Below are 17,685 nucleotides of genomic sequence, written 5' to 3'. Positions count from 1 at the left end.
TACGGCACTGTAACTCACCTTTTAGTCATGGTGTAGATGTTCCAGGAACTCCAATACGTCAGTGGTTGAATAGTTCGTTGTCCCTGCGTCGTGGCAGTATTTTACCCATGTTAGCTTTTAGTGACTGTTCGCAGGGATGCCGACATGGTGGTAATGGTTCCTTTGGATAATCCCAGTCCCTGGTAAGGTCTATTCAAAACCCTGCACCCAGGAGTTTGATGTTTCCCTGGCATGGGTGGCTTGTGCCTGATACTGGGTTGAGTCAGCAACCATGGTCCACTAGGGAAATCCATAGGTGACTCGCCCACCGTGTCGTGATGAACTGGGAACCATGGCTGTGTAGGCCGGTCGGGCACGTTCAATATCTCGGAGACAGATCCCTCTGTATTGCGAAGTGCCCGTCTGATGAGGCAGAAGGGAGGAAGGCAAAGCAGAAATTCCCCCTTCCAGCGTATAGGCATCTATCGCTGCTGCCTCTAATCTGGTTCCTAAGTCACATACATGGGTTACTGGTGATTCCGTCTTGTGCAACCAAATTGATATCTGGCTTTCAAACTGCTTAATAAATTTAGCAGATATTTTGGGTTTGACATCTATTCAATGTAATCATAGATTTTACCCCGTGACATGGTGTCTCCCACTGTGTTCTAGCTTCCTAGGACATAGGCAGCTGATAGTTAAAATGTCTTTTGACACACCATTGCCAGATTTGTTTGACCAATTTGTTGCACAATAATAATTATTATGCTCCCCATATGGTTGATATAAGCCACCACCATAGTATTATCAATCCGTAACCACATATGTACGTGCTGCATTTGAAATGCATATGCTTTTTAGCCCAATAGGCGATCACCAATCCCAAGTAGTTGATGCCCGGTATGTGTAGTAACGATGTTTGTGAATTGGTCCATCTGTTACCTGTGCTGGATATGGAGTTTAGTTGCTCCCCAGCCTAAAGTACTGGCATCGGTTTTTAATAACCAGGTTGGGATTGGTGATGATGAAATAGGGCTGAAAACTATGCCAAATATATGTCTGCCCACCACCTTAATTGTGATATAGCTTCAGTGGGTACATTCATGATTTGATTATAGTGACCCAAGTACCTTGGCAAAGTAACAGTCATATGGACGGAATTATTGAAGCCCAGATAATCCTTGGTAGTTAACGCTTCAATTCTGGTTTATCTGGGCGTGGGATAAACCTCAGCTTTAGGGAGCTGTTTCGTAGCTAGAACTGCTGCCACAGCTAATTCCTTTGTTTCCCCTAATATGAGGATATCATCCAATATATGCCATGATTATGCTTGTTTTCTTAATATTTTCATGGCCATATATAATAGTTTAGGGCTGAGGTTAGACCATAGGGAATGCTATATGCTCCCATGGTTGCCCTAACCGGGATATCCATTATCCAGGTAAAATTTTTTAGGTATCTATAATGATCCTAGTGTATGGGTATAAGATATTTAGCATCTTCCATATCAATGCTCCCCATAAGTATCCTAGGGAGATCAGATGTCTGGCAGTGACAAGAACCCATCTCCATCTTAAAGTGTATATACTCAACAGATTTATTTAGTGATATTAGATCAATGATGATGCTACATTCACCATCTTTTGTAGTTTTGGTGAATATATTCGATACAAATTCCAATGGCTCATGTTTACTCCCATGATCCGTTTAGTAATGAGCCTTTCTAGTTCAGCTTGACCTTCTCACTTCTCTTTTTCTTAGAGGGAGAAAATGCCCTTTGGGCGCATTGCTGAACTGGCGGTAATATGCCCAATTTGAATTCGTTTTTATCCTCTAAGACTGTTGAGTATATTTTAGTTATTTGTGACAGCATCCCATGCTTTATCCACAAGTGTAAATGCCCCCCCACGCAGTTAGTAGAACACCCTTGTTTAGTGTAAACGGGAGGAACCAGACTACCTACCTCCATGTTTGTTGTTTTTTCATGAAGGCGTAGTTTGCTGGTATGCTGGTGCTGTCGGTGGGGCGGCGCATCTTCCCACGGCTCCGCTCTGGGCCCCGTCTAAAAAGAACTTTGGGGGTAAAGTGAAGCGGTCGCCAGGCTTTCACCAGTCCTTGTTTGATTCACTGGTGGATGCCGAGGGGTGCTGCCAGCTGGGTGTTTGTCCTGCTCGTTCCATGGCCTGCCTTCATGAGGCACACAGGTTTATCTGCCTCTCTTCCCGCAGCAGCGGTTTGCATAGCCCCATATATTTGGGGTTGCGGGCAGGTCTATATGCACCATTGTTCAGTCGAGTATCCCAAATTTGGGAACATCTTAGGCGTCAGCACCCTGGTAGTGCAATGGGATAGTCTCATCCTGGGAGAGTATAATCCGTGGAAAAGGCGAGCAAAGGCGGTAACATCTTGACCCTTCTGTGGAATTCGCTGCTTGTCTGCAAGTCTGCTGACCCAGCTGCCTGCGGATTTGCCTCTGGAAAGGCCTGCTCCTGCAGGACTTTTGTTGGGAAGATGGTCGCGTGTAGGAGCCATGTAGTGGCCCACGACACCCAGTAGCTCTTCCTGATCCTGCTCCCCTGGCATACTGCTGTTCTCGTCCGCCTGCCCAGCGTTTAAGCCAGCCCAGCCCTGGCCTCCTTAGCTAGCCTCAAAAGAGGGAGCAAAAGGGTGTGCTAAATTGGAGGAGGCATAGCTCAAACTCCGCTGTTGCATCAATCCCTTGACAAGGGAGATGGCTAGTGCAATAGCACTGGGGTAGGAGTCAGCTCCCTTGGCATTCAGCCAGTGCCCCTTTTCTCCTGGAGGTGAACTCCATGACCTCCTCTGGCTTGGGGAGACAGACATACTTATTTTGCCTTCTCCATCTGTTCCAGTTTTGGAGGAAGTTGGCTCCTGTAGAACCTGTAAATTGGGAAGATTTTTCTCTTACCTGCATGTAGAGGCTGCCTGCCGTTTTCCAGGCGGCGTTGTGGCGGTTCCCGGGCGGTGATTCTCCTGGTCAGGAGTCTGCAGGGCTGCCGGTCGGGTTTTTTAAACTTCCCGCCGGTCCGCTGCTGTTACCAAACAGCTGTTCAGCGGACCGGCATCAGCGCAGCTCCCTGTCAGCGGTCCGCAGCGTTTGCGGTCCGGGTAGCGCTTTTTCCCCGTCCACTGTCGGCTCCACGCTGGAGTCGAAACGGGGCCCGCTCACCATGCCTCTCTACTTTGCTCCCCCTGGAGCAAAAACCACAAGGCCCGATTAAGGTAAGTACTTACCTCTCGTTCCTTGGATGCGGGAGCTAGCCCGACTCCCGCTGGCCGCGTTGCACAGCTGTGCGATAATGCCGCATGCGCAGTACCTGCTGGGTTCTTCACGGAATCACTCACGTGACTCCGAAGTAAAATCATATTTAAAGGACACTTAGACGGGTACATGGATAGGAAAGGTTTCAAGGGATACGTGGGCAGGTAGGACTGGTGTGGATGGAACACCTTGGTCATCATGAACAAGTTGTGCCGAAAGGCCTTTGATTTTTAGTTTAGAGATACAGCATGGAAACAGACCCTTTGGCCTAACGAGTCCGTGCTGACCAACTACCTGTACGCTAGTTCTATCCTGTTTCTATCCTGCATGGCTTTAAGGCTCTAATGTATTTCCAAAGTTAGAGCATAGAACATAGAACAGCCTGAAGAAGGTTCCTGACTCAAAACATCACCTATCCGTCTGCAGAAGGGTCCCGACCCGAAACGTCACCTATCCATGTCCTCCAGAGATGCTGGCTGACCTGCTGAGTTCCTCGAGCAACTTTTGTGTCATTTTTCGCAAGCCCGCAGCATCTGCAGTTCCTTGTTTCCAGCCCCTTCAGCCCCCAATGGCTGTTCACAACATCACTCACAGATTAATAAAGTAAGGATGAGAGCATAATTCCCTTTCAAATGGTGAAGAGAGCAATGACTCTCTGGACTACACGTCTTCCCACCCTGCCCCCCTGTAAAGACTCCATCCCCTACTCCCAATTCCTCCGCCTACGCCGCATCTGTTCCCAGGATGAGACGTTCCACACCAGGGCATCAGAAATGTCCTCGTTCTTCAGGGAACGGGGATTCCCCTCCGCCACCATAGATGAGGCTCGCACCAGGGTCTCAACCATACCCCGTAACACTGCTCTCTCTCCCCATGCCCGCACTCGCAACAAGGGCAGAGTCCCTCTGGTCCTCACCTTTCACCCCACCAGCCGGCAAATACAACACATAATCCTCCGCCATTTCCACCACCTTCAACGTGACCCCACCACTCGCCACATCTTCCCATCTCCCCCCATGTCTGCCTTCCGCAAAGACCGCTCCCTCCGCAACTCCCTTGTCAATTCTTCCCTTCCCTCCCGCACCACCCCTTCCCCGGGCACTTTCCGTTGCAACCGCAAGAAATGCAACACCTGTCCCTTCACCTCCCCCCTCGACTCCATTCAAGGACCCAAGCAATCGTTCCAGGTGCGACAAAGGTTCACCTGTATCTCCTCCAACCTCATCTACTGCATCCTCTGCTCTAGGTATCAGCTGATTTACATCGGGGAGACTAAGCGTAGGTTGGGCGATCGTTTCGCCGAACACCTCCGCTCAGTCCGCAATAACCAACCTGACCTCCCGGTGGCTCAGCACTTCAACTCCCCCTCCCATTCCCAATCCGACCTCTCTGTCCTGGGTCTCCTCCATTGCCAGAGTGAGCAACAGCGGAAATTGGAGGAACAGCACCTCATATTCCGCCTGGGGACCTTGCGTCCGGATGGCATGAACGTTGAATTCTCCCAATTTTGCTAGCCCTTGCTGTCTCCTCCCACCCTCCTATCCGTCCTCGGGCTCCTCCTCCTCCCCTTTTCCTTCCTTCTCCCCCCCCACCCCCCATCAGTCTGAAGAAGGGTGTCGCCCCGAAACGTCGCCTATTTCCTTCGCTCCATAGATGCTGCTGCACCCGCTGAGTTTCTCCAGCAATTTTGTGTACCAATTACTTTAATTGATTGCTTTTCTTCGTCAGATAGGAAATCAATCAACTGCACTCCAAATCCTTGTCATTATTGAAGCTACAATTTCCCAAATCCTCCAAAAATCTCTCATAAGGATTTGCGAAAGTGGAAATTAAGCCTTAGCTTAACTTGTCATCTGCTAAACCAATATTCCACCGCATCTGCTCAATACCACCAGAGCTGGTTTGCAATTGCAATGTGTGACCCAGTTTCTGGCACTGTAAATCGACAACATTCCCCGTTTATTTATTTATTTATTTAGAGATAAAGTCCACCAAATCCACGCCATCTATCTATCTATCGATCACCTGTTCGCACTGGGTGGCACGGTGGTGCAGCGGGAGAGTTGTTGCCTCACAGCGCCAGAGACGCAGGTTCGATACCGACTACGGGTGCTGTCTGCACTGAGTTTGTACCTTCTCCCTGAGACCACGTGTGTTTCCCCTGGTGGCTCCGGTTTCCTCCCACACTCCAAAGACGTGCATGTTTGTGGGTTAATGGGCTTCTGTTAATTGTCCCTGGTGTGTGTGGGCTAGAACTAGAGTTACGGGCTGATCGCTGGTGGTCATAGGCTCGGTGGGCTGAAGGCCTGTTTCCACGCTGTATCTCTAAATTAAACTAAAACACTAGTTCTATCTTCTCCCACTTTCCCATCCACTCCCGACAAACTAGGGGCAATTTACAGGTGTCGTATGTGTTTGTACATTCTCTCCGTGACTACATGGGTTTCCTCCCATTCCAAATACAGTTTGTAGCTTAATTGGCTTCGGTTAAATAGTAAATTGTCCCTAGTGTGTAGGATAGTGTTAGTGTAAGGGGTGATCACTGGTCTGCGTTGGCAGAAGGGCCTGTTTCCGCGCTGTATTGCTAAACGTAACTAAAGTAAAAGAGTCACGTTCGACCGTTACGGTGCCCAGAGTCCAGACCTTTACGAGCTGCGCCAGTGACCAAACCACAGGCCTGTAACTACTCAGGCCTCAGAGTCCTGGAGTAGCCCACACAAGTCGTAAATGGACACATTGCGCACACAAATTGCTGCAAGCTGCAACTCAGTAAATCAAAGGGAATGGTAAAACATTAGCCTTCATTAACGGATGATGATTGAACGCTTTGGGCAAGAGACCTGCTCGTTAATCACTGCATCAAAACTTGGCAGAGGTGTACTACCCACCTTCTTTTTCTTCCTGAGAAGGACTTTGACCCCATCCACAGACACCATTATATTCACCTTCTTCTTCTTGATGTTCTTGGCCTTAAATTCGTACTGAAATAAAAGAGATGCAAAAAGTTCAAGAGAGGCAAGAGTCACGTGTGTTTAATTGTCATATGCACCAGCGATTGATCAATGAAATTCTTACTTTCTGCAGCATAACACACACACACACACACACACACACACACACACACACACACACACACACACACACACACACACACACACACACACACACACACACACACACACACACATACAATAAATAAAACATCTGTAAATTAATAACCACAATATCTTAGTCCTCAGTGTAACCAAAGACAGTCCACAGAAATGCATAGATAGATATGTCTGAAGATGGGTCCCGACCCGAAATGTCACACAATCTTTTCCTCCAGAGATGCTGCCTGACCTGCTGAGTTGCTCCAGCACTTTGTGTCCATCTTTGGTACAAACGAGCATCTGCAGTTCTTTTTTCCTACATCTATATAATTAAAAGTCTCATCTTGACCACTTGCTGTATATTGATTTTAGAAAAAAACGTGACCATCTATGATTTTTGGCCATCTTGCAGTCCTCCTCCGCTGAGCAGGCCCCGAGGAATTTTCCCATCGATGAAAAGTGAAAAAGTTATGATTGTTTAAAAAGCCTTGAGATCCTCTCGCCTGTCGATCACCGCAATGAAGGTAACGCCCCTTCCGGGGGGGGGGGCAGGACTATAAAACACACGGATTCCTGGATGTGGCTCAGTCACTCTGCAAGATCGCGAGGGAGAGGCCACGACTCTCATTCTAAGCTGTGAATCAACTGAACTGTGAGTCTGCAATGTACTTGCAATAAATGAGCTGTTAGCCTTTAATGCCAATGCCATGAGTTGTTTGGCCTGCTACCCTGCCTGTGCTTGAAACTGCAATGCTTTATTAGGTCCAACTGTGTTTGGAAGGAATAAATGCCTTATTAGGTCCGACTGTTTGGTTCAAAAGTCCCGCTCATTTCGTGACTTCCGCTTAGTGGACAGGTTGTGCTGATTGCGTAATTTCCGGTGAGTGCAGAGGTCGCGCTGATTGCGGAAATGCCGCTGACTGCGGAAGCCCCAAAGTGGAGAGCTTGCGCTCAGCCGTGAGAGTATTCAAGAAACTTTATTGCCATATATATGGTGTGTGAGTCAGTGAGTGTGTATGTGTTTGTGAGTGTATGTGTGTGTGAGTATGTGTGTGTGTGTGTGTGTGTATGTGTCTGTTTGTGAGTGTATGTGTGTGTGTCTGTGTGTGTGTGTGTGTCTGTGTGTGTGTGTCTGTGTGTGTGTATGTGTGTGTGTGTGTGTGTGTGTGTGTGTGTGTGTGTGTGTGTGTGTGTGTGTGTGTGTGTGTGTGTGTGTGTGTGTGTGTGTGTGTGTGTGTGTGTGTGTGTGTGTGTGTGTGTGTGTGTGTGTGGGTGTTGATAGTTGGGAAGAAGCTGTCCTTAAACCTGGTGTTAGTATTAGGTTTGTTATTGTCATGTGCACAGAGGTACAGTGAGAACGTTTGTTTTGCATGCTATCCAAGCACATCAGATACATAAATACAATTAAGTCACACTTAAGTACAATAAATAGAGCAAAGGAGGGGTTATAGAGGCATAGTCATACAGCATTGAAATAGGCCCTTCGGTCCAGCTTGCCCATGCCAGCCAACATGTCCCAGCAACACTAGTCCCACCTGCCTTCATTTGGCCTTTATCCTAGGTGTGGAAAGACATGGTTTAGCCCTCACCTCTCTTTTCAAGCTTACTCCGCCCTCTACTCCATCAGTCTGAAGAAGGATTCTGACCCAAAACATTGCCTGCCCACTCAATAGACAATAGACAATAAGTGCAGGAGTAGGCCATTCGGCCTTTTAAGCGAGCACCGCCATTCACTGAGCTCATGGCTGATCATCCACAATCAGCATCCCATTCCTGCTTTCTCCCCATGTCCCTTGACACCGCTATCTTTAAGATATCTATCTAACTCTCTCTTGAAAGCATCCAGAGAATTGGCCTCCACTGCCGTCCAATGAGGCAGAGAATTCCACAGATTCACAATTCTCTGGGTGAAAAAATACTTTCTCATCTCCGTTCTAAATGGCTTACCCCTTATTCTTAAACATTGGCCCCTGGTTCTGGACTCCCGTAACATTGGGAACATGTTTCCAGCCTCTAGCGTGTCCAAACCCGTAATAATCGAAAATGTTTCAATAAGATCCGCTCCACAGATGTTGCCTGACCCGCTGCAGTTCCTCCAGCCCTTGTATATTTTGCTCAATATTTCAGCATCTCCAGCTTCTTTTATCTCCCCCCCCCACTCCCCACCCTCCCCACTCCCCGCACTGGGAAGACCCTGCAATGAGAGGACAATCATCATTCAGCTATGAATTGGGAGAGTCATTTTATCTCACATTGGTAAGGTGCAAACTCTAAATGAAGGTCCTTTATTGCTGTGAATCAGTGCACAGGCATTCAGGAGATCTCTACTTTCCTTCTATTTATTTAGACTTTAGAGACACAGAGTGGAAACAAGCCCTTCGGCCCACTGAGTCGGCGTTAACCAGTGGTCACCCCGTACACTGGCACTATCCTGCACACGGGGGACAATTTGCAATTTACTTGCAGAAGCCAATTAACCTACAAACCTGGAGCGTGGGAGGAAACCGGAGCACCCGGACAACCCACACGGCCACAGACAGAACGTGCAAACTCCACACAGACAGGACCTGAAGTCAGGATTAAACCTGGATCTCTGGCACTGTAAGGCAGCAACTCTACCGCTGCGCCACTGTGCCGCCCCTCATCTAGTGTGAATGATCACAGAGTGATTTGAGTGAGTTTATTTTATTCTAAATGACCATTACATTGGCAATGAGCACTGATTCCTTTCACTGTCATTATCATGCCAAAGTCATCGATTGTTTTTTTTTTTTCAGTTCCGTACAAATATTTAGTTGAGATTACTTCGTTTTTAGTTTAGTTTAGTTTAGAGATTCAGCGCGGAACCAAGCCCTTCGGCCCACCGGGTCCGTGCCGGCCAGCGATCCACGCACATTAACACTATCCTACTCCCACCAGGGACAGAGTTTACATTTACCAAGCCAATTAACCTACAAACCTGTACGTCTTTGGAGTGTGGGAGGAAACACGAATACCTCGGAAAAAACCCACGCAGGTCACGGGGAGAACGTACAAACTACGTACAGAGAGCACCCGTAGCCGGGATCGAACCTGGGTCTCTGGCGCTGCATTCGCACGTGCAGGAGTAATTCAACGGGTCAGGCAGCATCTCTGGAGAATGTGGATGGGTGACGTTTTGGGTCGGGACCCTCCCTACTGTACATGAGCACAATAGATCATCTTCTGGAACAGAATGCAAAGAGCCTGGCACTATCTTGGAAAGTGGAATATACCATCAGGGGTGCTGCACGATTGGCAGCCTCGCCAACAGTCTGTCTGTTTTTTTAGTATTTTCTTGTCATTTTTAATGTGTTTTAAAAGTTCTCTGGTTTGTTTTATGTGCGGGGAGGGGGAGGGGGTGGTTGGAAACTTTAAAAAAATCTCGAACCTTGCCGGAGACACAATTGTTTTCCGGGTCGTATCTCCGGTCGCTCAGCGGCCTGACATCGTGGAGCTGGAGGCCTCGCTCGGGACTTTAAGCCCTTGATCCTCAATCCCTTGCCTTTGATCGACGCTCCAACCGCAGCCCGCTGACTATACCTTCGAGAGCTCGCAGTCTCGGGTAGAGACCGTAGATGTCGGGAGCTCCAACGATGCAGAAGGTTCGACAAGCCCCGACCCGGGGTCCAATCGCCCGACCCGGGGAGGCTGAGATTCCCCCTGATACAGGAGCTTGTTCGCCCACGGGAGTAAGATCATCCCGTCAACGGAAGGTTCGAAGCCCCCGACCGCGGGAGCACCAAGAAGGGAAGAGATTGACCTTTTTATCGTCTTCCATCACAGTGGAGGAGTCGCTGTGGTGGATGTTTATGTCAAAATGTGTTTTGTGTGTTCCGTTGCTTTTTATTAGTATCGCTGACTTGGCAAATGAAATTCTTCGTACGTTGCAAAACATACTTGGCTAATAAAGTATGATCGTATTGTATTGTACCAAGAAGGGGGTGTGCAGTTACTCGTAATTTCACCTTAAGGCTCAGTATCCTGGTGGCACCGGATCGATGAAGCAGGGAAGCAGGTTGGCCATAATGTGGTTCAACCCAAGGAGTCTCGCTAATTATTTAGGAAGGAACTGCAGATGCCGGTTTACACCGAAAACAGACATAAAACGCCCGAGTAGCTCAGCGGGACCGGCCGCATCTCTGAAGGAGACGTTTCGGGTCGAGATCCTTCTTCAGACTGAATGTCAGGGGAGAGGGAGACATGAAAAGGTGCAGAACACATCAGAGCCGTCAACCAATCCGTCGATCCAGAGATGCTGCCTGTCCCGCTGAGTTACTTCAGCAGTTTGTGTCTATTTTTGCTAATTGTTTACACGTTGTCATCGAGAATCAACCTTGGACTCATCATTGTGTAAAATATATATCGTCTAGATGCGCTGGGATGCATCCTCAGTGATGTGACCTGGGGTCATCGGGTGTTTTGGGTCTCACAACATCAGCCACCCTCGCCCAGGCGACCCAGCCAGGGTTGACCAGGCCCCGACTTGCGTCCCAGCAGCAACTGCCCACGGATCAGCCATCTCAATAACTACTCTGCAGGAGTTGTGAGACTCTAGTGCGTGGAGGGACTGGGCACTGTGGGGCGAGTCCTGGCCGGGCTCCTTCTGCATCTCACCAGGTTCGAGGCCTGTCCGCTGCACCTCTTTCTCCTTCTCCTTCTCCATTTACTTGAACCAATGGGCTGGAAAGAAGACACGTTCCCCCTCCCACACGCGTAGCGGTCATCTCCTAAGCAATCGTCCTCGTACGACACGGTACAAGTGGCAAACATTAACAGCTGCTTGCACAATTCAGACATCATTCATTTCAATGGAGGTGCTTTCAAATCAAAACTATTTTGGGAAAGGTAAGAACCTTGGATTCAAAGGCACTCAGCTCTTGAAGCAGAATGACAAAAGTCACTCTAGGAGTGGAATATATTTTTTCAAATGAGGCTCGAAACTGAATTCCTGTCCATCCTTGTGAGATTACAGAGAACATGGAACAGGACGGCAAGTTCGCTCCACTCCCTCGTCGGGGGGAGGGTGTGGGAGAAGGGTGCCTCCCTCCCACGGTAGGGACTTTTTGAAATTTGATGTAATAAAATCACGTTTTAGTTCATTGTAGAAGTATGATTTCAATGTTTATTGTTTTAATTATATTTAAAAAGTAACTTTTTATGGGGTAACTTTTTCCACACAAAGGGTGGTGGGTGTATGGAACAAGCTGCCAGAGGAGGTAGTTGAGGCAGGGACTATCCCAACATTTGAGAAACAGTTAGACTGATACATGGATAGGACAGGTTTGGAGGGATATGAACCAAAAGCAGGCAGGTAGCTGGGACATGTTGGCGGGTGTGGGCAAGTTGCGCCGAAGGGCCGGTATTCACACTGTATCACTCTATGACTACATTATACCTCCACCATGCATGAATGCTTCAAAATCAAGTGGTCGAGTTTTATTGCCATATACTCAAGCATAGAAACATAGAAAATAGGTGCAGGAATAGGCCCTTCGGCCCTTCGAGCCAGCACTGCCATTCAATATGATCATGGCTGTTCATCTAAAATCAGTACCTCTTTCCTGTTTTTTCCCCATCTCCTTTGATGTCGTTAGTCCCAAGAGCTAAATGTAACTCTCTCTTGAAAACATCCAATGAATTGGCCTGCACTGCCTTCTGTGGCAGAGAATGCCACAGATTCACAACTCTCTGCTTGAAGAAAGTTTGTCCTCATCTCTGTCCTAACTGACCCCCCCTTTATTCTTAAACTGTGACCAATGGTTCTGAACTCCCCCAACATCGGGAACATTTTTCCTGCAGTTACAGCAAGTGAAAATCTAGCAGGCAAGCAGGATGCTTTCTCCAACCATCCCCATTTGAAGGCCACTATCTTCTACCGCTTCTACCCAGTGCTTGGTAACTACTTCCAGCAGTCACTGGTTGTCCTCCAGGATGCACCGAGCCGCAGCCTGGTCCTTGCCGTTCACCAGGGCGAATTCGGCACAGAGACGCTCATGGCCGTGGCGCAACGCTTCCGACGAACGCCCGGGACTTGCACTGAGGCTGCTCCATGGCCGGAGCTGCAGCGAGCGACTCGCCAGCCCAGCAATCACTCGCCAGCCCGGCAAACACTTGCCAGCCCTGGTTCTCCTGTAGGACAGGTTTAGAGAGATGTGGACCAAATGTGGGCGTGGGACTCGCATTTTGGTTGGCATGGATGAGTTGGGCCGAAGGACCTTGTTTCGTCATAAGTGATAGGACCAGAATTAGGTCATTTGGCCCATCAAGTCTACTCTGCAATTCAATCATGGCTGATCCATCGTCCCCTCCTAACCCCATTCTCCTGCCTTCTCCCCATAACCCCTGACACGCGCACTAATCAAGAATCTATCTACTACTGCCTTAATAAATATCCATGGATCTGACCTCCACAGCCTTCTGTGCTGTATGACTCTATGAGCTTTGCAGAACCCATTACTAACAGCCTGGCAGTTACAAAAAACAACCCTCAGACTCTGTTTACTGCCACCGAGCTAATTTAAGATCCAATTTCCTTTCGATTCCACGCACCTATACACATTTGACCTGGCTGTCTTGAACTATCTTGTCTGACCCATTCTCTGGCTGAAGCCTTGAAGTAAGAACGTGAACAACATCCAATGTACCAATCTCCACTTAATAAGTTGAGGGTGGATTTTCGTTGTAAATCTGTGCAGTGAACTAGAGAGTAGGGGATTAAGGTGAGAGGGGCAGTTTCTCGACACATCGAGTCCACGCCGACCAGCGATCCCCGCACATTAACCCCATCCTACACACACTAGGCACAATTTACATTTATACCAAGCCAATTAACCTGTATGTCTTTGGTGAGTGGGAGGAAACCGGAGACCTCGGAGAAAATCCACGCGGGAGAACGTACAAACTCCGCACAGACAGAACCTTAGATCGGGATCGAACCCGGGTCTCTGGCGCAGCAAGCGCAGTAATGCCCCGGTCCCACTTAGGAAACCTGAACGGAAACCTCTAGAGACTTTGCGCCCCACCCAAGGTTTCCGTGTGGTTCCCGGAGGTTGCAGGTAGTGGAAGCAGGTAGGGAGACTGACAAAAACCTCCGGGAACCTCCAGGAGCCGCACGGAAACCTTGGGTGGGGCGCAAAGTCTCCAGAGGTTTCCGTTCAGGTTTCCTAAGTGGGACAGGGGCATTAGACAGCAACTCTACCGCTGCGCCACCGTGCCACCCATGAGATGTGCAGGGTAACTCATCCTAGACAGGGGATAGTGGTGAGTGCCTGGAACGTGCTGCCGGGGATGGTGGTGGAGGCAGATATGACAGTGCCATTCAAGAGGCTTTTAGATAGTCACTTAGATGTGCAGGGAATGGGGGGGATATGGATCATGTGCAGGCAGAAGAGATTAGTTTTAACTTGGCATCATGCTTGGCACAGATGTTGTGCGCTAAAGGGCATGTTCCTGTGCTGCGCTGTACTACGCTCTATGTAAACTGTTTTTGCTCCCCAAGCGAAGGACTACAATAACAAATTAACAGCAAATAACACATGTTTCTGCTAATCTGTGGTCTGAAATAAATATAAAAGCCCAGCTGTATAATGCCCTGCCAGTGTTTAACCTCATACTTTGGCCGACTGAGTCCACACTGACCGTCGATCTCACGTTCACACTCGTTCTATGGTCATCCCACTTTCCCATATTTTACAGAGGGCCAATTAACCTGCAAACCCACAAGTCTTTGGGATGTGGGAGGAAACCCATGTGGTCCACAGGGAGAACGTCCAGACTTAATGATCTGGATGAGGGAATTGAAGGCAATATCTCCAAGTTTGCGGATGACACGAAGCTGGGGGGCAGTGTTAGCTGTGAGGAGGATGCTAGGAGACTGCAAGGTGACTTGGATAGGCTGGGTGAGTGGGCAAATGTTTGGCAGATGCAGTATAATGTGGATAAGGGTGAGGTTATGCATTTTGGTGGCAAAAACAGGAAAGCAGACTATTATCTAAATGGTGGCCGACTAGGAAAAGGGGAGATGCAGCGAGACCTGGGTGTCATGGTACACCAGTCATTGAAAGTAGGTATGCAGGTGCAGCAGGCAGTGAAGAAAGCGAATGGTATGTTAGCTTTCATAGCAAAAGGATTTGAGTATAGGAGCAGGGAGGTTCTACTGCAGTTGTACAGGGTCTTGGTGAGACCACACCTGGAGTATTGCGGACAGTTTTGGTCTCCAAATCTGAGGAAGGACATTCTTGCCATAGAGGGAGTGCAGAGAAGGTTCACCAGACTGATTCCTGGGATGTCGGGACTGTCTTATGAAGAAAGACTGGATAGACTTGGTTTATACTCTCTAGAATTTAGGAGACTGAGAGGGGATCTTATAGAAACTTACAAAATTCTTAAGGGGTTGGACAGGCTAGATGCAGGAAGATTGCTCCCGATGTTGGGGAAGTCCAGGACAAGGGGTCACAGCTTAAGGATAAGGGGGTAATCCTTTAAAACTGAGATGAGAAGAACTTTTTTCACACAGAGAGTGGTGAATCTCTGGAACTCTCTGCCACAGAGGGTAGTTGAGGCCAGTTCATTGGCTATATTTAAGAGGGAGTTAGATGTGGCCCTTGTGGCTAAGGGGATCAGAGGGTATGGAGAGAAGGCAGGTACGGGATACTGAGTTGGATGATCAGCCATGATCATATTGAATGGCGGTGCAGGCTCGAAGGGCCGAATGGCCTACTCCTGCACCTAATTTCTATGTTTCTATGTTTCTACTCCACACACACAGTCAGCACCCGAGGTCAGGATCAAACCCGGGTCTCTGGCGCCGTGAGGCAGCGACTCTATCCGCTGTGCCACCGTGCTGTTCTTTTTGTTCTTTGTTAAGTGTAGGAAGGAACTGCAGATGCTGGTTTAAATCGAAGATCGACACCAAATGCTGGAGTAACTCAGCGGGACAGGCAGCCCCTCCCGGAGAGAAAGAATAGGTGGCGTTTCACGTCGAGACCCTTCTTCAGACTGAGAGTCAGGGGACATTCTCTTTGTATCCACCCTTTTCACGCCTTACATTCTCTTTGTACCCTTCCACATCTCTAGTTCCCCTCTCCCCGACTCTCAGTCTGAGGAAGGGTCTCAACCCAAAACGTCACCCATTCCTTCTCTCCAGAGATGCTGCCTGTCCTGCTGAGTTACTCCAGCATTTTGTTCTTTGTCAAATTGTTCATGAGACTAGTTCACTCTGACAGCACTAGCTCTGGGCGAGTTTCAGATTTCTTGCTGGTCTCACTAAATCAGTGTCGATTAACATCACTGGGTTTCCACATGACAACAATGACTGGGGTAGAGGCAGGAATCACATACAGATATCATTTTGATGTAAATAATGTCGACTTTATTTTCGCATGAATGGATGCAGAATTTAACTCTAGACAGAATATGTAAACTCCAGCACTCCCCTCAAACCCATATACCATGCCCTGTATCTTTTTCTCCACTACAATATATATTGGTTTCCACAAACACTGAAAATCCTAGGCCTCCTCTATTATCCACTTTAATTCTCCTTCCCATTCCCACACTGACCTTTCTGTCCTGGGCCTCCTCCATTGTCAGAGTGAGGTTAAACACAAATTGGAGGAACAGCATCTCATATTTCGCTTGGGCAGTTTACAACACAGCGGAATGAATATTGATTTCTCTAACTTCAAGTAGCCGCTGCATTCCCTCTCTCTCCATCCCTCCCCCACCCGAGTCTTTCATTCTCACCTAGCTACAGCTAACAATGACCTGTTTCCTTTATCATTGTTACTTGTTTGCATATCTTTCATTCAATTGTTCGATATCTCTCTACATCATCGTCTATATCTCTCGTTTTCCTTTCTCAGTCTGAATAAGGGTCTCGACCCTTAAAGTCAGCCATTACTTCTCTCGAGAGATGCTGCCTGTCCCGTTGAGTTACTCCAGCATTTTGTGTCTATCTTCAGTTTAAACCAGCCTCTGCAGTTCCTTCCTACACACTGCAGATGCTGGGCTGATGAAGGGTCCTGACCCGAAAAAGCCACCCATCCTTTTCCTCCAGAGTAGCTGCCTGACCCGCAGAGTTACTCCAGCACTTTGTGTCTATCTTTGCTGTAAACCAGTATAAGTGTTGAGGGTGATTTGTTGAACAGTCAGTGTCAATTTAAGTCAAGGAATACAAAGTGGCTTCATTTCACTGTGTAGAAAGGAACTGCAGATGCTGGTTTATTCCGTAGATGGACACAAAGTGTTGGAGTAACTCAGTGGGTCAGGCAGCATTGCTGGAGAAAAAGCAGTCTGAATAAAGATCCTGACCCGAAACATCACCCATCTTTTTCCTCCAAGGAAGCTGCCTGACCTGCTGAGTCGCTCCAGCACTGTGAGTCTATCTTCGGTATAAACTAGCATCCACATTTCCTTGTTTCTACATCTTTTGTTGCCTTATAGCACTTTCAGCACCAGAGATCCAGGTTCGATCCCGACTACGGGTGCTGATGTACGGAGTTTGTACGTTCTCCCCGTGACCGCGCGGGCTTTCTCCGAGATCATCGGTTTCGTCCCACACTCCAAAGAGTACAGGTATGTAGGTTCATCGGCTTTCTATAAAATGTAAATTGTCCCTAGTGTGTGTAGGACAGTGTTATGGCCCTGTCCCATGGTACGAGTTCATTCCAAGAGCTCTCCCGAGTTTGCCCTGATTTGAACTCAGAGATTTACGGTAATGGCCGCTCGTCGGTACTCGGGGCTCTCGTGAAAATTTTTCAACAAATCTTCACGAGTTTTCCCGAGCTTACCTGCCATTAACGAGTCTTCCCGAGTACCTGCCATTAGCGTTACGAGCCGCTAAGAGACCTCCCCGAGCTCCGACGTACCCGCTACGTTCATTCTCCGTGCTTACCGCGAGTTTGATTTTTTTTTAGCTCTTGGAATGAACTCGCACCGTGGGACAGGGCCATTAATGTGCGGGGATCGCTGGTCGGCGCAGACTCGGTGTGCCGAAGGGCCTGTCTCCGTGCTGTATCTCTAAACTAACCTAAACTAAACTTTTCCAGCTTTCTCCCCATCACCACAACCAGCCTGAAGAAGGGTCCAGACCCGAAACGCCACCTCTCCAAGTTCTCCAGAGATGCTGCCTGACCCGCTGAGTTACCCCAGCACTTTGTGTCTTTCCTTTTGCTCCTGTTCAACGATCTATATTCCTGTGGGCAATCTCAATCTTAACGTCCTCTCCCGGGGAAGGTCTATACAACTAGAAAAGCAACGCCAATGAAGATGAATCTCCGTGCGATTGCTCCATAACCCTGAAGGTAATTG

The 17,685-nt window shown here is 48.3% G+C and overlaps 1 protein-coding gene across 2 annotated transcripts in view; it reads right to left on the bottom strand.

Moving 5' to 3' along the window:
• The window catches only part of nos1apa (nitric oxide synthase 1 (neuronal) adaptor protein a), a 214,920-nt gene that overhangs the window by 41,425 nt on the left and 155,810 nt on the right, over positions 1 to 17,685 (bottom strand). For both annotated transcript variants that reach the window (XM_055642309.1, XM_055642310.1), the window contains exon 3: positions 6,151 to 6,243. In XM_055642309.1, the coding sequence (XP_055498284.1) occupies positions 6,151 to 6,243 (93 nt within the window). The remainder of the gene's footprint in view (positions 1 to 6,150; positions 6,244 to 17,685) is intronic.

This window comes from Leucoraja erinacea, chromosome 10 (genome assembly GCF_028641065.1).
Source record: "Leucoraja erinacea ecotype New England chromosome 10, Leri_hhj_1, whole genome shotgun sequence".
NCBI lineage: Eukaryota > Metazoa > Chordata > Chondrichthyes > Rajiformes > Rajidae > Leucoraja > Leucoraja erinaceus.
Note: the sequence above shows the minus strand (reverse complement) of the source record. Positions and strands in the feature narration are given on the sequence as shown.